Source organism: Carlito syrichta, unplaced genomic scaffold, assembly GCF_000164805.1.
Source record: "Carlito syrichta isolate Samal-C Ts95f unplaced genomic scaffold, Tarsius_syrichta-2.0.1 Scaffold303709, whole genome shotgun sequence".
Taxonomy (NCBI): domain Eukaryota; kingdom Metazoa; phylum Chordata; class Mammalia; order Primates; family Tarsiidae; genus Carlito; species Carlito syrichta.
The window spans coordinates 420,189-446,172 of record NW_007247805.1 but is presented as its reverse complement, the minus strand read 5'-3'; the positions used below and the strand labels follow the sequence as shown (position 1 = coordinate 446,172).

At 38.5% G+C, this 25,984-nt stretch overlaps 1 protein-coding gene across 1 annotated transcript in view; it reads left to right on the top strand.

Moving 5' to 3' along the window:
- Window positions 1–7,338: 7,338 nt before the first annotated feature.
- Window positions 7,339–25,984, top strand: part of HEATR1 (HEAT repeat containing 1) — a 58,662-nt gene continuing 40,016 nt past the window's right edge. The window contains exons 1-16 of the mRNA XM_008059088.2: window positions 7,339–7,509; window positions 8,013–8,229; window positions 11,102–11,243; window positions 12,716–12,817; window positions 13,283–13,423; window positions 14,002–14,213; window positions 14,371–14,504; window positions 15,686–15,788; window positions 16,981–17,091; window positions 17,511–17,628; window positions 18,675–18,782; window positions 22,632–22,727; window positions 23,200–23,288; window positions 24,257–24,468; window positions 24,764–24,885; window positions 25,765–25,956. Of these exons, the coding sequence (XP_008057279.1) occupies window positions 7,368–7,509; window positions 8,013–8,229; window positions 11,102–11,243; window positions 12,716–12,817; window positions 13,283–13,423; window positions 14,002–14,213; window positions 14,371–14,504; window positions 15,686–15,788; window positions 16,981–17,091; window positions 17,511–17,628; window positions 18,675–18,782; window positions 22,632–22,727; window positions 23,200–23,288; window positions 24,257–24,468; window positions 24,764–24,885; window positions 25,765–25,956 (2,241 nt within the window). The 5' untranslated portion in view covers window positions 7,339–7,367. The remainder of the gene's footprint in view (window positions 7,510–8,012; window positions 8,230–11,101; window positions 11,244–12,715; window positions 12,818–13,282; window positions 13,424–14,001; window positions 14,214–14,370; window positions 14,505–15,685; window positions 15,789–16,980; window positions 17,092–17,510; window positions 17,629–18,674; window positions 18,783–22,631; window positions 22,728–23,199; window positions 23,289–24,256; window positions 24,469–24,763; window positions 24,886–25,764; window positions 25,957–25,984) is intronic.

The following is a 25,984-nucleotide window of genomic DNA, read 5'->3' as shown; positions in this document are numbered from 1 at the left end:
AGTAGAACTGAAAATAAATTGAAATCTGGATAGAAATATTTCAAGAATAACTAAGGGAGACTCCAAACATAACACAAAGCAAAACTTCTTATTTTTTTTCCTCTCTTGTTTGTGTCAATCTATTAGTTAATGTAATATCACACAGGGAGCAGCCATTCTCTCCAGCTTTTCCTCAAAATCCCTCCCTTAACCAAATCTCCCTTCAAATTCATGTCACACAGAGCCAAGTCGCCTCCCTACCCTCAGTTTTTTCCTGGATAATTCTTTGTCACTGTATTTCAATAAATTTCACCTGCTGGTTTCCCCAATTCTCTACTTCACCATTACCCTAATCAATAAACAATACTCTCAGTGGCAAATAGTCGATAGAAACTAACTCAGAATGCAGTGGGGATGGGAGAAGAGAGATTCAGGCTACCCACACCCACCTTTTTTTTTTTTTTTTTTGAGTTGGAGTCTTACTCCATCACCCAGGCTGGAGAGCAGTGACACAATCATGAAGCCTTGACCTGCTGGGCTCCAGCGATCCTTCCATCTCAGCCTTCCAAGTAGCTGGAACCACAGGCATGCACTACCATGCTCGACTAATTTTTGGATTTATTGTAGAGAGGAGGTCTCACCATGTTGCCCAAACTAGTCTTGAACCCGTGGTCTCAGGCAATTCTCTCTCCTCAGCCTCCCAAAGTCCTAGGATTACAGGCTTGAGCCACTGCGCCTGGCCCACACTTACAATTTAATGCATTTATTGAACAGTGACTTTCTTTTGTTTTGTTTTGAGACAGGGTCTTGCTCTGTCACCCAGGCTGGAGTGCAATGGTATGATCATAGCTCAATGCAGCCTCAAACTCCTGAACTCAAGTGACCCTCCCACCTCAGTCTCCCAGGTAGGATTACAGGTCTACGCCACCACACCCAGCTAATTTTTTAATTTTTGTTTTGTAGCGCTAGGGATATGTTGCCCAGGCTGGTTGGTCTCAAACTCCTTGCCTCAAGTGATCCTGCTATCTTGGTCTCCCCAAGCACTGAGATTATAGGCATGAGCTACCACCCTTGGCCTATACAACGATTTTGAATGATTCTCATTAGCCAAGAATATAAAAAACATGTTTAAGCCCTGTAGTTCTTTACATGTCTGAAAGCAGTTGGGTGCAGAGGTGTAATCCCAGCACTTTGGGAGGCTGAGGCGAGAGGATTGCCTGAGTCCAGGGGTTCCAGACCAGCCTGGACAACTTGGTGAGACCTCCTCTCCACAATAAATCAAAAAATTAGCCGAGCATGATGGCGTGCATCTGTAGCTCCAGCTACTTGGAAGCCTGAGGAGGAAGGATCGCCTGAACCCAGCAGGTCAAGGCTGCGGTGGTGGCCGTGAGCTTGCAGGGACACACCAGCCCGAGCGACAGGAAACTCCGACTCAACAACAACACCAACAATAATAATAATGTTTGAAAGCATTATTTTTACTGCATATTACAAAATGTGGGAACGCTAATGACCCAATTTTTTTGGATAATTGCATATAAATTTGAAAACTGCTTCCATAAGACAACTGGGGCTAGAGCTACACGCCCTCTGGGGTCAGGAAAATGCTTTGGTGCCACCTGCTGGTTTCTAAAGATGTTCCAGACACTTGTTCCCATTGTTTTCCAAATCACTGTTGTATTTCAACTCCCAGCTCCCCATCACCTTGCTTCAAAATAACTAGAAAAATAATTATAACTTTTGGTAACATGACCACAAGTGCCTAGGTTCATAATAATGAAAATAACTTTGCTTGGAACACAATATGAAGAGGCAAATACTTCTCAATTATTTAACTAGTCATGTATTTGTTAGCGCTTGGCCAAAATGTAGACTTCACATGTTGAGTTTACTTTGCTAATTACATACATCTTGTTTTCTTTTCTCATCAATAGATAAATTTTCAAGTCAGTGGTATCCCCTGAGCTGTGATATACGATGCAAAAAAAATCTACTAAAAATAAAATTCTGGAGTTTCTGAAAAATTTATTTTATTACAATTAGAATCATTCTAAGTTACTCCTATAAATAATGCGACTCTCACTCACCAGCTTTCTGATACACATTTCTTGAAGAGGAAGGAGATGCAGACACAGTGTATACACATTTAAATTCATTCATCAATTCAGTCAATAAGCACGTACTGTTAATTTAACCACATTCCAGTTACTTTATTTGGTAGTGGGGATTCAGCAGTAAATATGAGAAAGCCCCTGTCTTCAGTATCATCCTTGGACCAGGGTAAGACCCTAATCTTTGCATATCATAAATACAAAAAAAATTGCTTAAAAATGTATGAGCCTCTCCCTCAAAATCTGCCATTTATCCCTGCTGTAGCATAACTCATAAGCCTAACCATCGGGTCTCATGATTTATGAGTTTAAGCTTCTGGAAAACAGGTCTCTTGCTTGGTATCCTCAAAATAAAAGACAGGCCTGCCTGAATACTCTGAAGGTTTGTGGAGTGTACTGTTTCTAGATACTGCTTGAGAGTGCAGAGAGGATTTGGATATAGAAATGTTTACATAAATAAAAGACAAATTAATTTGTCACACTCTTCCTTTCAAACTACTGAACATAACAGATTTTTGCCTAATGAAGTATGATATCTAAGTAGTTCCAAACATGTAACTCCTTATTTCCTTTTGTTTTCCAGTTTATGGTTCTAGTTATAATCAGGAATTAGCAGATATAGCAGCTGAGGAACACTGAACAATATTAAGCAATTCATATGATTCTTAAATTTGAAAATAGGCAGATACAGATGTAACATAAAAGATGGTTAATACCAATTCTTTACACCGGCAACTAAATGAGCATTGAAAGATAAACTTGTGAGTAATTTACTTTTATGCAAAATTTCATAAGGTAATATTTACCAAAAAAAAAACCTTTAGCTTTATTTAAATAATTTTATTTCAAAGTTGGTAACTAATTATAATTACAATTTTCTTCTTACAAAAAATAAATATTTTGAAAAAAGTACAAAATAATATTTAATGTATTGATTTTTTAATTTAATTAATTAATTTTTTTTTTTTTTTTTTGAGTTGGAGTCTCACTCGGTCACCCAGACTGGAGTGCAGTGGCCGCTTCAGGCCACCGCAGCCTTGCCTCCTGGGCTCCGGCAATCCTTCCACTTCAGTCTTCCAAGTAGCCGGAATAACAGGCATGCGCTACCACACCCAACTGATTTTTTGATTTATTGTAGAGATGAGATCTCACTGCCCAGGCGGGTCTCGAACCCATGGGCTCAGGCAATTCACTCACCTCAGCCTCCCAAAGGCGCGGGATTACAGGCTGAGCCACCGAGCCCGGCTTAATTTATATTTTTATAAAAACATTCAATGGTCGGGTCCGGTGGCCCATTCCTATAATCCCAGCACTTTGGGAGGCCGAGGCAGGAGGAATGCTTGAGCCCAGGAGTTCGAGACCAGCCTAGGCAACATAGCGAGATCGCGTCGCTACAAAATATCAAAAGATTAGCTGGGTGGGGTGGTACACTCCACTCCTGTAGTCCCAGCTACTAGGGAGGCTGACACAGGAGGATCACTTGAGCCCAGGAGTTGGAGGCTGAGAGAGGCATGACTGTGCTACTGCACTCCAGCCTGGGCAACAGAGCAAAACCCTGACTCACAAAAAATGCAAATTTTATATCCTTTGAATATAATTACGTTTTGTGTTTTAATTCTGTTGATCATTATTGCCAGTGGCACACAGTTACATGAAAATCTTATGAAATGAAACTAAGATTTTATGGGCAAAATATATAGGAAATGTATTAACTATAGTTTTTATGACTCATCCAAAATTATCAAACAGTCAACAGGACACTCAAGCAGGTATAATAATAATTAAATGCAGTCATCTTTTAGATTTTGCTGATTTTCAGTTATATAAAAACATTTTAATTTTGTCATTATAAATTTTACTTGTCAGTGTTGGAGATTATAGCATATCCTGATTAATAATGTGCTAAATTTACGTATAACGTTTAAATAGTTAGACTTACAATAGTAAGTCCATTTGTACTCTTGCCCAAGCTCCACAAATCTTAGAGGTAGGCTTAATGCCAGTCTGCTGAAGCTGTTATTCTAGTGAGTGGATACAAGAAATAAGCAGGTAAACAGACAAATCAGATCATTTCAGATAGTGGTCACATCTATGAAGAAAATACCAGTCTGATATATCTGACATCAGAAATGATATCTGTTGTGATTGGAGTGGAGTAAACACCAAGATCAATCCTAAGTGGGATGATCTCCATTTTTTCGAGACTTCTCATTCAGGTCTCAGCTTCATGACCCTTCCTCAGACAGTCGTCTGCAACAACTCAAACCTGATGACACCCTCTAATCACCTCTATCATATTGCTTTGTATTATTGTTATCAAGTACTTGTCACACTACATGATGGTTTTCTGGTTTATCTATTTGTGTATTGCCTCTTTTCCTACTGGAATGCAAGTTCCACTCTATCCTCAGTTCGGCATAAAAGACACATGGAATGAATCAAAGTATCTGTACTCAGGACTTTAAAGGGTGGATTGGGAGAGGCAGAATTTCCTTTCAAAATAACTTGCCGGGTGCAGTGATTTGCCAGTAATCCCAGCACTTCGGGAGGCCGAGGCCAGAGGATTGCCTAAGCCCAGGAGTTTGAGACCAGCCTGGGCAATATGGAGAGACCTCATATCTACAATAAATAAAATAAATTTAAAAATTAGCCAGGTGTGTGGAGCATGTTTGTAGTGCCAGCTACTTGGAAGGCTGAGGTGTAAGGATCGCCTGAGCCCAGCAGGCGATTGTGCCACAGTGCTCCAGTCTAGGTGACAGAGTGAGACTCTCACTCAAAATAAAAAATAACCAATTCATTCAAATCACACTTACAATTTTCTTTCTGTTTTTTTTTTAGGTAGATCCCTTGCCATGAACACTGATTAAAATGAGAAGTCATCACTCTACTAGATGACCTTCTCCATCAGAATGAAAGGATGCATAGTTAAAATGTCATCTCTAAAACGATGTTTTTCCTTGCAGCAAGAAATATAGCCAAAATTATGCCTTTGTGAATATAAAATATTAAGAGCCATGAAAAAGATTATTAGATGGGAGAATTGCAGAACTATGTATGATCTCGAACTGGCATTTTAAATTCAAAAATAACTGAGAAAGTAAGTTTTGCTTTAGTCTTCAATTGAATAATCTGTGAGACAGGCATAGTCACAAAATCCAAGAAGCTGATAATCAGAAAACAATCAGGAACAAATCCAAAAAAATTATTTTTAAATGGGGAAACGTATAATTCAAACCACTATATATATTTCAAATAAAAGCTTTAAGAAAATAAATTATATTTATGAAACTAACTTGTTTTCCTTTTTGCTTTTCAAGCCTACTTCCAAAGTAAAATTTGGCATGGTAGATGGTACCAATGGTAGACGGTATCATTGGAGATGCCATAGAAAGAATGGAAGCAAATATCAGTGGCACTTTTTAAAGTTTCACTTTGATACAGCTTTTAAACATATATAGAGGATTTTTGTAAAGCAAAAAAGCAAATATGTCTTGTGTATAAAATCGGACTGGTTTTCATTTCTTACTAAATATCCAAAGCTGATGGTTTTTGTGAAAGTAAAATTCCTGTGACACGTTAGAAAGAGTAAAAAATTCCCTGAGAGATCTGTTTGTAAGGATAAAATGGGTACCACCAGGATTTTCATGTTATTCTCTGCCAAGCACTCACCACCACGTGAAAAGATTATTAACGCTCTGTACAAATAACCGGGGACAAAAAGTTTGATTGTTTTCCATGCTGCTAAAGTAAACCAACAAAAGATTCTGTTAATACAAGGGAGAGAATCTGCGTGAAATGCAGCAAAAAGCAGCCTCCAAATTTGGAGCTGCCTTTCCCACATTCTCCGGGGAAGAGGACTACAGAAAGACTGACCCCTGGCACCAGAGAGCTCCGTCTCCGGAGGGAGATGGACGCATCCGGGACAGCCCCGGCGGAGCATCCGATCTCACGCTTCCATCCCGGGCAGATGTGAGGCCACTTCATCCTATTTCTAGCTCACGCCAGACTGTTTTGGAAACAGATCTGGTAGACGCACACGTAGCACACTCTCCGGCAACTCTAATCTGTAGTGGCGCCAAGGCCAGTGGTGGTCTAGGGCGGTGGGTGGCGATGGGCATCTTCGCAAAGAGGCAAGAGGAAACGTAGGGGCGGCGGAAACTTCCTGATTTCGACTGGGGCGATACTCACATCTGTAAGTATTTTCTGAAAGGCAGCGAACTGTTCCACCGAAGTGGATGCATTCGTCGTTTGCAAATTATGCCCTAAGAGGTTTGGTTTTTAAATAAAAATAGAAACAGTACTATAGGCTCCCCAGGAGTGCAACAAAACAGGATCGCCCCGAAGCATTGGGGCAGTGGAGTCCAGCACGCATAGATCGGTTCTAGGATCGGTAGCTCGTATTATGAAATTCTCGACCTGTTCCATTTTACAGAGGAAGTAACGAAACTCAGAGAGAGGAAATAATTAGCCGGAGGTCACCCAGCCAAGGGGCGCTAGCGCCGGCATTTGAGGCCGAAGCTGCGTGACTTTCCGACCCGTCGTTTTAATCACTGTGCAATGCTGCTGGCACACAGTGAAAGTTGGACAAGTCTACGTCGGATAAATGATTCTGGCTATGTACCCTTAAAGTTCGCAAAAAACTTAGCCAGTGACAGAAACCTTCAGACATCAAGCTGGACGGAGCACAGACCTCAACTCTGAGCCACCGCCCCCAAACCCTGAGACTGAACAGGCTCGGCGGGGCTGCGGGGGCGGGGCTACGTTCCGGGAGGCGGGGCCAGCCCGTCGCGCTTCCAGTAAGCTTGTACCTCTTCCCTTGCCGTAGCGCCTGAAACCGGAAGCTCCGTTGAGGCGTGCTTTGGATTTCCGGGCGAAGGCTGGGCTGCTTAGTACCATGTGGGAGCTGCTGTGAGGTCGGCTTTGGAGTCCTACCCGAATCCCGAACTCCGGGTGAGGAGAGCATGGAGCCGCTTGAGGCAGCTGCGTGTCGGGGCGGTAAATCGAGGGAGGGTAAGGTGTCTGCGGGTTTCCCGGGAGTCGGCAGAGTCGCGGTTGGAGGATTCCTCGGCGCGGCCCCGGGCGCGGGAATGCGCTGTTGAAGGCGGTTGCCGTGGCTTTTGCACCTCCCAGGCCCGAGAGCCCCGCGAGGGCGCTGAGTGCAGAAAAGAGTTGCCTAGGAGACATTTGCTGCTTCCAGTTAAGCCAGCTTAGGGTTTCGTGGAGACTTCTCACGGGTTGTGTTTCTTAGCCCGTGTGAGAACTCCGCTGGCGTGAAAGATGACGTCCTTGGCCCAGCAGCTCCAACGACTCGCCCTCCCTCAAAGCGATCCCAGCCTCTTATCTAGAGATGAAGTTGCCTCTTTGTTGTTTGACCCCAAGGAAGCGGCCACTCTCGACAGGGACACCGCCTTTGCCCTTGGTGAGCCACTCTTCGCTTACAAGATCGCTTTATGGAGTTTGTTTTCTGAATGTTGCTGTATCTTCCTGTTTTTTGCTTGTTTGTTTGTTTTTGTTTTTGCCCCACGCTCTTCTTTAGCAGTTTCTAACATGTTTCCTTGTGCTGTTAAGGGAAAGAGAATGTAACAAATGATGGTTGGTGCTTGAAATGTGTGTGGTTAATGCTGTCTGCAATTCTCGGATGAAGAAGCAAGGCTAAAGAGGTCGACTAATATGTGAAAAGGAAGAACAACTAAAGGGGAACCTAAGCAATGACTGGGGTGAAGGAGAGTCCTTCCCAGGACTGGGCTAGTTATTGCAGGGGATGTAAAAGCTAGAAATTTGTGTTTGAGACTGAAGATTTTTATACATACTAAAAGGATTCCGATACTTTTAGGGGGTATGTGAGACTAAAAGAGGGGTGGGATGAGTTTGCTTGCAAAGAATTATTAAATAAACTTCCCCTTTTTTTTTTTTTTTTTTAAGGATGCACTGGCTTAGAAGAACTGCTTGGAATTGATCCTTCCTTTGAGCGTTTTGAAGCACCATTGTTTAGCCAGCTAGCAAAAACCCTGGAGCGCAGCGTTCAGACCAAAGCAGTGAACAAACAGTTGGATGAAAACATTTCATTATTCCTTATTCACTTGTCCCCTTATTTCCTGCTTAAGCCAGCACAGAAATGTTTGGAGTGGCTGATTCGCAGGTAACTGATGGGATTACAGAAGTAACTATGGGCTATTCCTTTGATCTTTAAAAAAAATTAAGTAGTTGAGAACATGTATCAATTTAAAGCCGAAAAATTAGATATATTAAAGGATTAATGTAGTGTCTGTTGTGCAAGATAAGCCTGCTTCTCTTTTTTTTTATTTTTTTATTTTTTTTTTGAGTTGGGGTCTCACTCAGTCACCCAGGCTGGAGTGCAGTGGCTTGTGCATGGCCAGCCCCGTGTTGACCTGCTGTGCTCAGGAGATCCTTCTGCCTCAGCCTTCCAGGTTGCTGGAACTACAGGCACGCTCTACCACACCTGACTAACTTTTTTATTTTATTGTAGAGACAGCTCACCATGTTGCCCAGGCTGGTCTCGAACCCCTGGGCTTAGGTAATCCTCTTTCCTTGGCCTCCCAAAGTGCTGATATTACAGGCTTGGGCCACTGTGCCCTGCCAAAATACCATTTCTTAAGAAAAACAAAAATAACGTGTATTGAGCATTTATGTACCAGATCCTGGTAAGCACTTGACCTGCATTGTCTCACTTAATCCTCATAGCGTTCCTGTGGGGAGATACTTATATTGTCTGCATTTTAGGGTTGAGAAAACGATGCTTAGAGAGGTTAATTTGCCTGAGTCACACCGTTATTAAGTGGTAGAGCTAGTATACAACTGAAGTTTATTTCCAAGGTCTGATCTTTTATCTACCTTGGGAATTGTTTCAGTAAATGAAATGTACTCAGTTTATTTTGTCAATTATTAGCATACACTTTTTTTTTTTTTGAGTCACCTTCTCACTTTGTCACCCACTCTGGTGTGCAGTGGCACGCTCACGGCCACCCCAGGGTTGACCTGCTGGGCTGAGGCAGTCCTTCCGCCTCAGCCTTCCAAGTAGCCAGAATTATAGGCATGCACTACCATGCCTGGCTAATTTTTGATATATTGTAGAGATGAAGTCTCACCAAGTTTCCAGGCTGGTCTCGAACCCCTGGGCTCAGGCAATACTCTTGCCTCGGCCTTCCAAACTGCTGGGATTACAGACCATAGCCACCGAGGCTAATCAGCGTATACATTTTTATTTATTCCCCTAATATATGTGTTTTAAAAGCAGATTTCTGTTTCATTAATTGGAGACATGGAGATAAAGTGTTGTTGTTGTTGTTGTTTTTAATAGGAAGCAAGTGTGTCACTGAGAAAACAATTTTAATTGGGGTCTTTTGATTATCAGACCAGTCTACAGCCATACACCCAATCTTGTCTGATTATCAGATCATTAGACTCTTCAGATTAAAAAAAAAAATTCAAAAGTCTAATCTTTCACGTTTTCTAGCTTTTAATTTCTCCTTTTTCCTTAGTAGATCATTAATGTAAGGAGTACTTTTTGCATTTTTCATGTTTCTTTAGATAACTTATTTATTCAACAGACATCAAGTTTGATATGTGGACAAGTAGGCTGTTCTTGATTACTGTTTTGAAATTAATGCCACAATAAAGGTTTTTGGGTTTTTTTTTTGAGTCGGGATCTAACTCTGTCACCCATGCTGGAGTGCAGTTGCACAATCATGGCTCATCACAACCTCAGTCTCCTGGGCTCAGGTTATCCTTCTACCTCAGCCTTCCGAGTACCTGGGACTACAGGTGTGTGCCACCACACTTGGCTAATTTTTTTTTTTTTTTTTTGGAATTTTTGTAGAGACAGTATCTTGCTGTGTTTCCCAGGGTGGTCTCAAACTCCTGGACTCAAGTGATCCTCCCACCTTGGCCTCCCAAAGTGCTGAGATTACAGGCCTGAGCTGCTGCACCTGGCCATAATAAAAGTTAAAGCAGTATTTTGTGGATGTAGGTCTGCCTGGAATAGTTGAGTAAAGTTTCATGGGAAAAGTAGCATCTTAGAATCAAAGGCCATGGTATAGTACTATAAGAAAAGTAAATGTGAACAGATAGGTTTAGACAGAAGAGAAGTCACTTGTTTGGGAGAATTAAAAAATGCATCTTGAAGAAGGAGGCATTTGCGGTAGGTCTTAAAGACTGGGAAAGATTTAATGTATCTGACAGAATTAATATACTTGTTTTATTAGTGTAGAGGGACCAATACAAAGTTTTGTGAAGTTCATCGACAAGTTGTACATGGTTGTAATTTGAAAAGGAAAATTTTTTTTTTTGAGTTGGAGTCTCACTCTGTTGCCCAGACTGGAGTGCAGTGGCCGCTCCCGGCCACCTCAGCCTCGACTTGCTGTGCTCCGACGATCCTTCAGCCTCAGCCTTCCAAGTAGCTGGAACTACAGGCGCACGCTACCACGCCCGGCTGATATTTTGATTTATTGTAGAGATGAGGTCTCGCCAAGTTGCCCAGGTGGGTCTCGAACCCGCAGGCTCAGGCAATCCACTTACCTCAGCCTCCCAAGGCGCGGGATTCCAGGCTGAGCCACCGAGCCCAGCTGAAAAGGAAAATTTTTAAAATCCAAATAAATTGATGTGATTTTCTTTTTAAATAGTCTTTTGGTTTTAGAATTATGATAGTTAGGAATGCTGTGTAAGGTGACTAGAGCACAGGGAGGAGCTGAGCTTTGCTGCCTAGTTGACCAGTTACTTTAAAAACATTGAGAGAAAGTGAGTGGGATGTAGGTTTTTATTTTTAGTGTTCAAAAATATTGCTGCACAGGCCTTGGCAGGACCATGTTGAGGCGTACTTGAATGTAAACTTGAGGACTTAGCATCGCAGTGCTCTATGTCATATAATTCTGTGGCTGTTTTTGTTGATATTCATTCTAGGTTATTTGAGTTCATTGATACACAGTTTGGATGTGTAAGGAAATAGGTGCTTATTAAGTTTTGTGTCTGTTTGAATTGTTTGCTTTTTTCCCCAGGTTCCATATCCATCTTTATAATCAAGACAGCCTCATTGCTTGTGTTCTGCCATACCATGAGACAAGAATATTTGTGCGGGTTATACAGCTTCTGAAAATTAACAATTCAAAGCACAAATGGTTCTGGTTGTTGCCAGTTAAGGTATGACTGCTGAATGCCACATATCTATGATCATTACAAATCTTGATTAAAGGATTAATTTGGAAAAAATAAAGTCAGTGCTCCCGAGGATAGTCCAGATATTATCTCTCTCACTCTTTTTTTCTAACTTCCATTTGAAAATATTATTAATAATGTCTAACTTTTATTTAATACCTGACATGAGGCTGGGCAATTTACATTATATTATCTTTGATTCTCACAAAACTCCATTCTTACAGATGAGGAGAGGCTCAGAAAATCAAGTTACTAGCCAAAGTTTACATAACTATAAAGTGGCGAGTTTTGAGATTTGGATCTTTATCCGATTTCAGAGCTTGTGTCTTTCCACTACACGGTATCATTTGGCATTTTAAATTTTGCAGCTGCGAGCTTAAAAAAAAAGTTGGCGGTGAAGAAAGGCAGAATACTTCAAAAATTAAAAGGATAAGGATAACTTGAAAGGCTTCAGGAAATTACTAAAGTTGTGAAGAAGATGCTAGGAATTGAATTATAGATTAGTAAAAGAATGCTTGCCTGACAGGGAGGGTCTGGGTAAGATCAGATAGCACACTACTGTAGTAAAACCACCTGACTTACCGTTAGCACTTTGTTTCCAACGTACAGTAGAGGAAAGGAGATGTACGTTGCTGGTAGGAACTTGGCTGCATGTTGAGCGTGGTGATGCAGGTTTGGAGGGGAGCAAGGAGGAAAGGAGGCTCGTGACGCATAGTGCTGTGCACACGTGACTGATGGTGCTAGCGAGGGCAGAATTAGCAAAAGGGCAGGAATGGGAACTTTTTAATTGGCGAATTTATGAGTCTGGATATAAATACTTTAACTAAAGAATGTTCAAGAAGGCCAACCTGTGATAAAGCTTCTTATCAACTGCTCTTCCCAACATTCATTCTGCTCACAGCATCAGAATCACTTTTCCCCTGATCTGCCCCCAGACCCTGCTGCTTCCTTGGCACTCTTTTCCACATATCCAAAACACCGCTTACCTGTTAAGGTTCACTTCAAAAGCACCTTTCATTGATTCATTCACTATTGAGCACTAATACACACCAAATACCATGCTAGGTGGTAGGAATAGCAATTTAAGTTTCTGGGTTCCTAGTCTATTTCTACTCTCAGTGTTATTGTAAAGCACTGACAAAACCGTATCACATTGGCTTAAAAACCAAATCTGACCAATAGAATTAATATAATACAAATCTAGAGAACACAGATTTAGGTAAATACTTATCAAAGTGTGACATAAGCGTTTTTCACAGAGTACCTTCACCTTCATTGTTGACCTCTTGAATTTCAGAAGTTGGTATGATTTTATGTGTTAGTCTCATCACCACCACCAATTGTAAGGGGAGAGTATTTTGTATTTATGAACTGTATGTATAGACATTACTAAGAGGAGGTACTTTCAAACAAAGATTAGTTTGATGCATGTTCCTAATAGTTCTTTCTGTCAGTAGCAATCTGGAGTGCCCTTAGCCAAAGGAACTTTGATTACCCACTGCTATAAAGATCTTGGATTTATGGATTTCATTTGTAGTCTGGTGACAAAATCTGTGAAGGTGAGTAGTATATTATTTCATGAAAACAATTTCCTGCAAAGGTTGCTTGCTGTGAATGAAGAAAACATACTAAAACCTTCCCTAATAACAATGGTACTTTGAAGAAATTTCTTTTGTTAAATGATCTGGTGCTTTGAAACATGAGCAGTCAAATTGCTCATATTTCTCAAAGAAAGACATTTTTTTTTTGTGAATTGGTTTATTTCCAAAAGGATTTTTCTACACACATGATCTATTCCTTCCCAAATTCTAGTTATAGTTACTATACAAAGATACCATCTAAAAATGTCAGGAATATCATTAGGCTACTCATTCTCATCATACTCCATATTTATTACATGTTGCATGGTAAAAAATTTAAATGTCAAAGCCTGAAGTAGTTTATGAGAGCTGTAAATATTTTTGTACTTTTTTCTGATTGACCTTTCACTCTTAAATGTGTTTTGTTTGTGTTCCTTGTTCCAGGTTTTTGCTGAGTACCCAGGCAGCTCAGCTCAGTTGAGGGTGCTCTTGGCTTTCTATGCTTCCACCATTGTGTCTGCATTAGTAGCTGCTGAGGACTTATCAGACAATATCGTCGCCAAACTGTTTCCATATATCCAAAAGGTTGGCTCTGCTGTATAAAGGAGATTATTTTGTAATAATCAAAATTCTAAAATTTCATTTAGACATAAGTGTTTTTAAGACATAACTTGTCTCAGGTGGTTGATAAGGTTTAGTCTTTAGCTCGAAGCATGGGCAGTTTGTTACCTTTCTTTTTACGTTGGCTCCTGCTTCTTGGTGTCTCTCTTCCTTGTGCTTTGTTGCCGGCTGCCTTCCCAGATGCCCCATAAAAGTACTGCTTGTTGCTTCCCACCAGTATTTCAACTTACTATCTTTAATCAATTGCTGTTTTCTTTTGTTAGTGATTTGAATGAAGTCTCCTGCCCAGGATCGGTGTTTGCATGGAAAAGAGCTTGCTCAGTCCTGTTGGGTGGTGGTAGTTTGAGCTGGGAGACTTTCTGAGATTCATATGCTCATCCAACAAACTAGTCTTATCACTGTGTCCTAAAGAGTAGTTGACTGTGCACTAGGTTTATTAATCTCTGGCTTATGATATTTCTAGTTTGTCGGAAAAAAGCAACATGTAAAGTAGAAGAGAATAATATGGTTTATTATTTTTCCTTATATTAAAAAAAATTTAGGGATTGAAATCATCTTTACCAGATTACAGAGCCGCAACGTACATGATAATATGTCAGATTTCTGTGAAAGTGACAATGGAAGATACCTTTGTGAATTCACTGGCATCACAGATCATCAGAACATTGACCAAGATTCCCTCTATGGTCAAGGATGGATTAGGTTGCTTGATAGTGCTCCTGCAGAGACAGAAGCCAGAGAGCCTTGGGAAAAAGTATGTATAATTGAATTGAGAAATGATGCTAGTTAGAGGCGAGTGAAACGATCTTGAATGATTTTTTTTGGTGAGATAAGTGACACGTATATTTTTCATACTGCTATTCGCGGTCTAGCTTGTAAGGTCAACATCACGTGTGCTTGCTTCTTCACAGGCCATTCCCTCACTTGTGCAATGTTCCTGAGCTTATCGCAATGCTCCAGGGGATTTCTGAAGCTCACGATATCAGTCGTCTCCTGCGTTACATGCTTCCCCATCTGGTTGCCGCCATCATTCATCATGTTACAGGTATGTGGTTTCTGTTTTGTGTCTAGAAACTGTCTAGGGTTTGATCCCCTTAAAATCGGAACCACGTCCTGATTAAGAGCTTTAAAATATTGAAAATTTCGGCTACTGTTTTTATGCAGGCTGTCTGTTTCTCTTATGCGAGAGATGTTTGGGGTGGGCCGCGGGTTGGTTGAAGAGAGATTCTTATTAACTGAGTGATTTCTTAGAATTCTTTATTTTTTGTGTGTTCTTAAACAGTCTGTACGTGAAAAAGACTAGAATTATTTTAAAATAATTATTACTGGGTACACATTTATCTTATTTAGTTTTTTAGTGAACTTTAGTGATCCATTTACAATCAATGTTTCATCCAGTTGCCAGAGGCTTTTTCCCCTAAAGTCATTAAAAATATAAGAAAAAGAAAATTTTATATATAAAAATCCAAATTAGAAAACGAAGCCAAAAGGTTAACTCCAGAGCAATTATTTGCATTATTTGTTTTTATCTTAAATAAACACAGAGAGATAAGGAAGAAACACTTGATCCTGTTGCTACTTGGAGAATACTAAGAAAGACATCTCTAAAATTATGTCAGTCTATTGGAAAATAAGGTTTTCTTGACCAAATTTTGTTTTAAATGTGCATTTTAGAAAAATAACTAGCGTATATGAAAATGTATTCTTTCTATTCTGATGGTAATGAGTAATGTGGTCTTAGTCTTTGAAGGCAGTGACTAATACCAGATTCATACATTTATACTAATTCTGGAAAAGAAAATGACAGCTCTTGGTTCAATAAGGAGGCCTGTATTGAGATGAAAGTTTAGCCTGTTTGCAGAGTTAGTTTGTTGAGATCTAGGTTCATGGCCCAACTTTCACTAACTTATAATGTGAACTGGGGAAAGACTATATAATGTTTGCACTTTTGTTTTATCATTGTTATAAGCATGATAATACTTGTTAAAAATATGTATATAGAGAATTTCAGGTAAAGGACAAATGAGGGTAGTGGATACAAAAATGCTTTGAAAACATAAATGAAGAGGTAAGATAAACTTTTGAAAATAGGTAAAAAGCTTGATATCAACGTATATATTATGAACAAAATTACTTCTAGACAGATTTTCTGCTATAAGTAAATATAATAGTGTGAGCGTGCAAAAATTTTTTTCCCAGCTCAGTTTTAATTTGTTATATTTTAAGGAGAAGAAACTGAAGGAGCGGATGGTGAAATCTACAAGAGACATTTAGAAGCTATACTTACAAAAATATCACTAAAGAACAACTTAGACCATTTGTTGGCTAGGTAAGGCATTATTTTTGACATGCCTTTTGAATTACATTTTTATGGCTTAGTATACTTTTCAAAGTTGGTAGAAGTTTTCCAGTATTTCTTTTTAATGTGTATCTTGCTTTGTCTGTATCATTTCTTTAAGTACTTAATCTAGTAACTATGGCAGCATAAAAAGGAAAAGTAATTTTCTTGCTTGTCTTTAGTGCTTATAGATAAAAATGGAAAGTTTATGGGTAAGCTAAATTTGGGTAAATGAAACTTCTGGCTGTTTAAAGTTTTCTATTAATAAATGGACCATATTGCCCGAAACAATACATTACAGGTGATAATTCAGTAAATATCAATTAGAAACATAATATTGAAGATAGGTGTGGAGGAAAGATTATTTCTCTTCTTAAAGATAACTCAGTCTTCCTTTTTTTTTTCTTAATTAAAGGGCAAATTGATACAGTGAAAAGAATGTAGGCGTTGCAGTCAGACATGGGTGTGAATGCTGCTTCCACCACTTCCAGTAGTGTAGTAAGTTCTGGAGGTTAGACAGCATCTGGTTTTGCCATTGTGTAACATCAGGCAGGTACTCATGTGCAGGGGTGCATCATTCATGCCCCTTTCTCAAAGGGTTGGTTTGTGAATTAAATGAGAGTATACACATGAAGTACTGTCAGGCGTACGCTCTAGGATCAGACCGGATCAAGGCAGAAGGGTTGCTTGAGGCCCAAGTTCTGGACCAGTCTGTGCTATATGGCTACATAGCTAGACCTCGTCTCTACAAAAGAATGTTTTAAAAATTTGCTGGGTAAGGTGGCGTACAGTGCTTATCCTAGCTTCTTGGTAGGCTGAGGTGGGGAATCACTTGAGCCCAGGGGTTCAGGGCTGCAGTGAGCCATGATCATGGCACCACACTGCAGCCTAGGTCCCAGCAAGACCCTGTCTCAAAAAAAGTAAAACCCAACTCTACTTTTTATGGTACAGAAGGACTTTGCTAAGTGTTGGCTTTTGTTGCTGTCCTCACAGGCAAGTTGGACGACTTCTTACACCCTCGTTTCTTTATCTGTAAAATAAGTATTATAATTTCTACCCTGTGTATGATCATTAGAAATAGTATTTCTGAAACACTGAGAACATTGCAGATACTCAATAAATGATGACTTTCACGTGTGCTGATATTTGTTTTCTTGTTTTTCTTATTTGTTTTCTTTTGCAGCCTTCTTTTTGAAGAGTATATTTCATATAGTTCACAGGAAGAAATCAATCCTAATAAAGTATCTTTGCTGAATGAGCAACTGCTTCCATTCATTAGACTTTTAGAAAGCAAGTAAGTTGTGTGTATGTTTATACTCTTCTTTAATGTGCACCCCTGTTCTGTAAAGATGTGATTTATGCAAGTCACATCTTTATATAGTGAATTGTTCCTCTTTTAGGAAGAGGCGAGTATACAAATTATTTTCTAAGACATTTCTTGTCATGGAAATGAGTATAGAAATTACAAATATTTGAGATATAAGAGGAAATAGTTGTATGGGAGCTGTGGAGAGTATAATTTTTTTATTGGAGTAGTCATAGCAACGAACTTGACAAATGTCATTTGGTTTTATATAGACCATTTGTTAATTGTAATGTAAGTCGCATTCTCAGTAAGTTTTAAAGTTTTATGTCTATCCACTATATATGTGTAGTGTACATGGTTAATAAACTTATTAAGAATAATGAATTAACTCTTTAATTTCTTCTCAGATACCCCAGAACTTTAGATGTTGTATTGGAGGAACGCCTAAAGGAAATTGCAGATCTGAAAAAACAAGAGCTTTTTCACCAATTTATTTCTCTTTCTACAAGTGGAGGAAAGTATCAGGTATGTTGTTCTTCTCCAGAGGAATTATGACAATTATGAGTGCATTTGTGTGGTTATATGAAGAGCTCCAGAAGGAAATTTTCCACTTTTCTGCCTCCATGGAGCATTTCATACAGAGGTGAGACTGTATACAGTTTGCCTAGTTACCCAAAGTAAGGCTCTGAGGCAGGAATTGACTAATTGGAGAACAGTACAAAAATTTTTAAGTAACTGAAAATGATATTTCAGGAGAAGTATTGTTTGGGAATTTTATATAAGATATTCACGAATGGTTATCAAAGAGTGGCCTCACATAGATTTCTAATATTCCTTATCTTTCTCTTAGGTCTGCTTTCTAGTGCACTAGCCACATATAGCTATTTAAATTATTGACTAGAAAAGGAGAGAAGTGTCCTATTTCATGATTACATTAAGACTTCAGAAATTTTCTTGATGATTCAATCCTAAATCTTTATATTTGAAGTGAGAGACATTTAAGCAGTTCATTTAATTAGCCTAAGAACAGATAATATGAAGAGAAATATGATTGTTTTAGTTTTTCTCCTTCATAATTAGACTTCCATCTTTAAAATGTTGCATTTCCAGTGCTTGGGTTGATAGATAAACTTCCTTTTTAGTCTGATTACTTAAGTGAACTAAGTTGTTACTCTTTTGACTGTCACTGTTTGCTGTATCATTGAGATGAGTTGCATTCTGTCTACAGTGAGGTGCTGATATAGTGATTTATCTTGGGTGCTCTTTAATTTGGAATCAGATATACATAAAGAATACAGAATTACTTCATAGAATTACTTTACTAAAGTAAATCTACTTACAGACACAGGTATACATGGAATTGTACCATTAACAATAGAGATTTTTTTCCATCTGTTGTAATTTATCATGTTCTGGAAACAAAGATTTTGCTTTATGTTTGGGTTTCTGTAATTAGATGGTTGTTACTGAATATATTGGGTGGTTTGGAGTAGTTTTCTCTGGGTTTTAATCTTGATCATAAGCTGCTCAGATTCAGTGAAGTCATTTGATAATTGTGTTGAACCCTGCAGTTTTTAGCAGATTCTGATGCTTCTTTGATGCTCAGTCTGAATCATCCACTTGCTCCTGTGAGACTTCTGGCCATTAATCATTTGAAGAATATCATGAAAACATCAAAGGTTTGTGTTAAATAGTTTTCATTTGTGATTGTTTTCCCTTATGATGAGAAGTGTAATTCTAGACTAAGAAATATCCACCTAGAATTGATATTGTGTAATTATAGAGATAAAACAGAAAAAGGCCTATGAAAGTACTTTGGATCAATATTTAGGACTTTGAGTGCCGGTAGTCCCGTTTTAACAGTAACCAAATGACAGCTGCTTTCATAAGTTTTCACATTGCAGATTATTAGTTTAGCTTTAGTTTAGTGTTTTTCAGGCTGGAATTTATAGACCAATTCGCATGGGTTCTTAATTATCTGAGAATTTTTAGTTTTGAGATTTGATTTTTATAGTCAATTTTATGTTAAGGCATATTTTGGGACATCTGAATGATAACTTTTGAACACTGTTCCATGATGTCAGTGCTTGCATTTGTATTTGTGTTTACAATTTTGGTGGCTACAAATAATAAGTATAGAGACAGACAGACTTAATTTGTAAATAATTTGGTGTAATTTGCATTTTTACCAAAAGGCATTGTTATGAAGACTTTGCAGTGATTCAAATAGAACAGTATTTTCCAGACTTTAGTCATTTAAGCAGTACCTATACAATTTTTGCTAAATTAGCTTATTACTGATAATACTCTTTCCTTAAAATTTTTCTTTAACTTGTTTCACATGGGCTGTTTTTTACATATCCTTCAAATTGTGGGTGTCAAGTGCTAATTGTATATACATTTTATAGTTACTATAATTAAAATAGGAATGTTCCATCTGTGTAATATCTAAAATTATGTACCATGATTTGCATATTTGAAAAAAATTCCTGGAATAGAAAAAAGTAGTAGCAGAGTTTAGTTTCCCTGTAGCACATAGTAGTATAAACATGCTGAACTCTAGAACTTGTGTCATAGTAATTAGAACCAGATTCATATTACAAGGAAAAATTAATTTCATCTCATCATAGTTATCACATTAAATTTATCTTAATTTGAATTTAATTGATTTATAGGGCTTTTAATATTTCCTTGTATATAATCTTTAAATTTGTTTATTTATTTTTTGAGTTAGTCTCACTGTCTCCCAGGCTGGAGTGCAGTGGCACACTCACAGCTACCACAGACTCGACCAACTGGGGTTAGGCAATCCTTCTGCCTCAGCCTTCCAAGAAGCTGGAACGAGGTACATGCACCACCATGCCTGAATACATTTTTGGTGTATTGTAGGGGCAGGGTCTCAGCAAATTGCCAATGCTGGTCTTGAACCCCTGGGCTCAGGCAGTCCTCTCTCCTCGGTTCCCAAAGGCTACTGTTACAGGCATGAGCCACCACTCCTGGCTGAAGCTTCTGTATTTTGAGGAGTAGTACTTAATTTTAAAGTGGATATATAAACAATAAATAATTTAAACAAAATTTGGACTTAATTTTAAAGTAGATATATAAACAATAAATAATTTAAACAAAATTTGGATCTTTGATAATTTTTTTTTTTTTTTTGAGTTGGAGTCTCACTCTATCACCCAGACTGGAGTGCAGTGGCCACTCCCGGCCACCGCAGCCTCCACCTGCTGGGCTCCAGTGATCCTTCCGCCTCAGCCTTCTGAGTAGCTGGAATTACAGGTGCATGCTACTACACCCGGCTAATTTTTTTGATTTTACTGTAGAGATGATGTCTCGCCTGCCCAGGCGGGTCTTGAACCTGTGGTCTCAGGCAATCCACTCACCTCAACCTCCCAAAGGCGTGGGATTACAGGCTGAGCCACCGAGAATATTTTTGAAAAAGTGGTTGCTGTAATAATCAGGTTTATGTTGCTTTATTTGATCTGACATGAATTATGCTTCCTTCACAAACCATCTTAGGTTTACCTTCCTAATTTATTAAAATATTAAACTCATGGTCTTTGTGGTAATAGGGAGATTTCAGTGTCTAGAATAAAAGGAATCTCAAATCTTATTTCTGAAGTATTCTCAGCCTTCCTTCTTTTACTCTTAATGCCTTTCTCCCTATTCTCGGGATTTGGCTAGTCTTTCTTTTTCTTTTTTTAAAATTTTTAATTTTAAATATATGGGTTACAATTCAGAGTTAGGTTTACAAATGTTCACCATGCAGGCATCCTGGTTGATGAGGTGTGCCACCTGCTCCCCAGCGGTTTCCCACCACTGCCAATCCCGCCCCCACCCTCCCCTGGCAGTTTCCCACTCTTGTAGTAAGAGTGGGAATCCCAGTCCCTGGTAGTATTGCAATAGTTGTTCAAGCTTTGCTTATTAGTGAGAACATGGGATACTTGGTTCTTTATTTCTGTCACAGATCATTCGTTGTTATATTGGCTAGTTTTTCTTTCTTTTTTTTTTTTTCCTTGAGTTGGAGTCTCATTCTGTCACCCAGTCTGGAGTGCAGTGACACACTCACGGCCAACCCAGGGTTGATCTGCTACGCTCAGGTGATCCTTCCGCCTCAGCCTTCCAAGTAGCCGGCTCAGGCTTGCTAGTTTTTCAATGAAGGGCACTGTATACATTCAGCTTAAAGGCTTGTGTATTGTAATTGCAGTTAATGTCTTTCTCTGCATGTCAGATTTCATTTTCTCTTCTCCATCAGTGACAGGACATAGGTTTTATTCTGAATTTCAAATTCAGATGTGTGGCTACTGGTTAGTTCTTAAGGAAATTTTGGTGGCATTTGATACATAAATTTGGACCTAGTTTTTTGGGGGGTTTTTTTGTTTGTTTTTAGACAGGGTCTTGCTATGTTGCCCAGGCTGGCCTCAAACTCCTGGGCCCAAGCAATTATCCCACCTCAGCTTCCTGAGTAGCTGGGATTATAGGCATGTACCACTATGCCTAGCTAACTTAATTTTTGTGAAATCTGGGAGTTTTCATTTTCTCCCAAGAAAGTGACCTGTATTTTTAATAAGATTATTTAGTTGGTTTTTTTCCTTCCACAAGGTAGGATACTTGGTTTTCTTCTTCTTTTTTTTTTTTGAATTGGAGACTCACTCTGTCGCCCAGACTGGATTGCGGTAGCCGCTCCCGGCCACCATAGCCTCGACCTGCTGGGCTCCGGCGATCCTTCCGCCTCAGCCTTCCGAGTAGCTGGAATTACAGGCACGCGCTACCACGCCCGGCTGATTTTTGATTTATTGTAGAGATGAGGGCTCGCAAAGTTGCCCATGCAGGTCTTGAACTCGCGGGCTCAGGCAATTCACTCACCTTGGCCTCCCAAAGGCACAGGATTACAGGCTGAGCCACTGAGCCCAGCTACTTGGTTTTCTTTTGTTTCATTTATTGCTTCAAAAAAAACGGGATCTTTATTTTTGGCAGACTAGCTTTGTAGTACATGTCCTTATCCTTATAAAAATTTGGGTAATAATAGTAGCTAGCTTTTAATGGTACTTCTGTATAAAGCACAGTACTTATATGTAAAATGGCTAACATATATTTTCAATCCTACAACAACCCTTTGAGATAAATATCATTAGCAGACCTATTTTACAGATGAGAATACTGAGACTCAGAAAGGTTAAGTAACTTGCCTGAGGTCACACAGCTAATAAATAAGTGGTAGAGCTTGAATTTAAACCTGGACATTCTTGTTCTTTAGTCTATGCACTCAAAATGTCTGAGTTATCATTTTAACAAGATGAACTTTTTATTTTCAGTGGAAACGTGAAAAGGTTTGTACACAAAAATTATTAATCTGAAGAGCCTCTTTAGAGATTATCTAGTTCTAGAGTGCTTGAATTCACTTTCAGACCACAGCCTGTGTTTTTTAACTGGTGTTCTGGAATGTTTTTCACAAAATTATGCTTCCTTTCTTACATAAAGAGTTTTTTAACCACAGCTACTTCGTTTTTCTTTCTACCGTTCAGGAGGGCATTGATGAGTCTTTCATAAAAGAAGCTGTTTTAGCCAGATTGGGTGATGACAACATAGACGTCGTTCTGTCGGCTCTCCGTGCTTTTGAGGTGAGGACCTTCCGTGCGTGCTGAGATCGCCATTTTGCTTGGGTGTGACTTCTTGCCTTTTGAGGTGGTTCTCTGCTTGAGGCTAGAATATACTTGCAAATTATTTTCTCATTGGCAATTTGTTCTCTTTGAGAGCTCAGACTTAAGAAGTCTGGTTAGAAGAACCTCATAGGAGTAATTAGGCTACACAATTTGATATATACGGAAATTCTTCCAAAAGGGAAAGTGATTTGTGAATTTTTATATTGCTTTTAATATGCTTTTATCACTAACAAATACCCTGGGACCATGGAAAATTGCCTCATGAATGCCACTTTTAAGACATTTGTCTCATAAAACTTGTAAAAGTTCTGCTAGGATTCTTGGGAGAAATTCCTTCTAATTCATTATTTTTAACATTTACATTTGAAAAGTACCATAAATATTTGAGGCAAGCGAAAATCTACTCATGGATTTTTTTTTTTCCCCTTAGATTTTCAAGCAACACTTTAGTTCAGAAGAGACTGTTTCAAAGTTTGTGAATCTCTTTCGAAGAGCAGAACTTTCCAAAAATAGAGAATGGTATATATTCATTTCTTCTCATATTATTTTGAATTGATGAAGTTTTTGTGTCAAGTTCATATTGATTTTCTTTCTTTTCTTTTTTTGAAATCTATTTGGCATCTTATAATTTGGTTATATGACCATTTGTTCATAACAATGGAACAGATCTTAATGTAATAAATACTCTCTCATGTTATAAAACTAAAGAATTTGAATTTGTGTGTGTTCATTATCTTCTCTGTGTTTGGAATTTTTCTTAATAAAATGCAAAAGGTAGTATATAATGTATGATACTGAATTCTGGGAAGTAGGGTGAGAAAGATTTTCTAATTTTCTACTTTACATAACTTTATGTAACTTTTACTTTGTAATTAAAGGCAAATGCCAATATGCTGAACAAATTAAAAAATAAGTTCAGGGGCACATGATACTTTGTGTAGTAAGTATGTTATGAGCTCTGATTATTTCGCTTTTGGTGCCAACTCTGTTTTGCAAGAAAAAGTAACTGAGCTCCTTAGAGGATGAGGGTGTGTTTTGCATGTTTTTGTATATATCATATGGGCCGATATTACATAGGATATGCTCAGTTCTTTTTTTTTTTTTTTTTTTGGAAGACAGGATTTATTGATAGGACAGAAAAGCTCCCACAGTGGGAGGGACCCAAAGGGGTTGCCCAGTTAATTTTTTCGAATGCCCTCATTATCAGTAGAGTTGAGAAATCTTGTGTGACATGTTTCATATTATAGTTAACGTCTAGTGATTTCTCTAAAAATATATGTTTTAGAGACGATTTGACAGGATGAGCAGATTACAAGTACTGTCACAGGTAACTCCTTTATGGCATGAATTTTAAGTAATATCTTAGTAACTCTGAATAATAGTTTTGGTCAGGAGACCAGGACAGTGTCATTTAAGCTGAAACAATAAATTTTTGCTGAATTAAAACCTCTAATGTCCTCAACCAAAGGTACTTATATGTCTTTTAGGTACAAGGTTCTTGAGATAGCAGCAGATGTATTAGTTAAAGAAGAGCTACTGAGTGAAAATGATCACTTGTTAAATCAGGTGGTTGTACATTTGCTGCCGTTTATGATTATCAGCAACAACGATATGGAATCTGCTGAGATGAAAATTGCTATATATTTATCAAAATCAGGAATTTGCTCTCAGCACCCTCTATTAAGAGGCTGGGAAGAAGGTAAGAAATTCAGTTTCTTTTTAGGAAAAGTAAACACTTTAAAAAGAAGATAATTACAATTAAAAATTTACTGTTTTTCTTGCGCCAGCAAGATTTTTTATTTTATTTTTGCTAAGATAAAAAGTATTAAATGAAAAGGAAGCTGACACAGACAGACAGATTCAGAGCTGGATGAAAGGAAAAATAAAAAGCAAACTTTCACAGAGCAGTAGTAAAATTTTTGCCTAACTTCTTTACATGATTCTTTGTGTGAATATTGGTGATTTTGGCTCTCTGTATTCGTTTGTCATTACAGTTCTTGAAAATGTGATTAAAGGCACAAAGTCAGGAGAACTCATTGGTGTAGCAAATCAGAAGATGATTCAGTTGTTGGCTGACAATATAAATTCGGGAGAACCTTCTTCAATGTTAAAAATGGTAACTGTGCTGTCAGAGTCCACCCCCGCGTTTCCTTCTCATGCTCTTACTCAATTCTCAGCTTTTGTTTTACTAGATTCTTTTTTTTTTTTAATTTTTATTTTTTCATTCTCAAATACTTTGTTCTGCTTTAAAAATGTGTACTTATTTAGTATATTCTGCAGAATGTTTGAAATCCCTTATATTTTGTATTACTTTTTTCAGTGTGGCTCAACATTGGGCCTAAGAATAATACATCCTTTTTCATCTCCATTTTTTTTCCCTCTCATTTCCATTTAAAATATTAAGTTCTTGCTTTTTTGTTAAAATGGCAAAATATAATCTAAAACAGGTGAAAATTATTTTTGCTTCAGCAAATAAACCCTTGTAAAGGTACTAGGTATTTGAGATATGTGATTTAGATGCATTAACCAGTTGACAAGTGCATTATAATTTCTGAAATTTTCTTTTTTTCAAGTAGGAGTCTCACTCTGTCGCCCAGGCTGGAGTGCAGTGGCACACTCACAGCCACCCCAGCATTGACCTGCTGGACTCTGACGATCCTTCCACCTCAGCCTTCCAAGAAGCCAGAACTATAGGCGCGTGTTTTGATTTATTGTAGGGATAAGGTCTCGCCAAGTTGCCCAGGCTGGTCGCAAACCCGTGGGCTCAGGCAGTCTACTCGCCTTGGCCTCCCAAAGTGCTGGATTACAGGCTGAGCCACCGAGCCCGACCTGAAAATATGTTTATAATTACTTAGGAATAGCTACTCTTTGAAGGCTTTATATTTGTCATCTCATTTTAAATCTAAAACACATAATACTTAGAAAGGCCTGAGTAAAAAAAATTGTCTTATGAAAACCAAAGCTATTAGTAATGGAGTTTCTGTTTCTTTTCAAGGTGGAGGATTTAATAACCGTTGGTGAAAAGGAGTCCATTAACCTGAAACAGAAAGTGACATTTCACGTGATCATGTCTGTGCTTGTCTCTTGCTGTTCATCTTTAAAAGAAACTCACTTTCCATTTGCCATGAGAGTCTTTAGTTTGTTGCAGAAAAAGATAAAGAAGCTCGAAACTATCATTACAGCAGTGGTAAGTAGTGCCAAGTATCCAGAAAGTT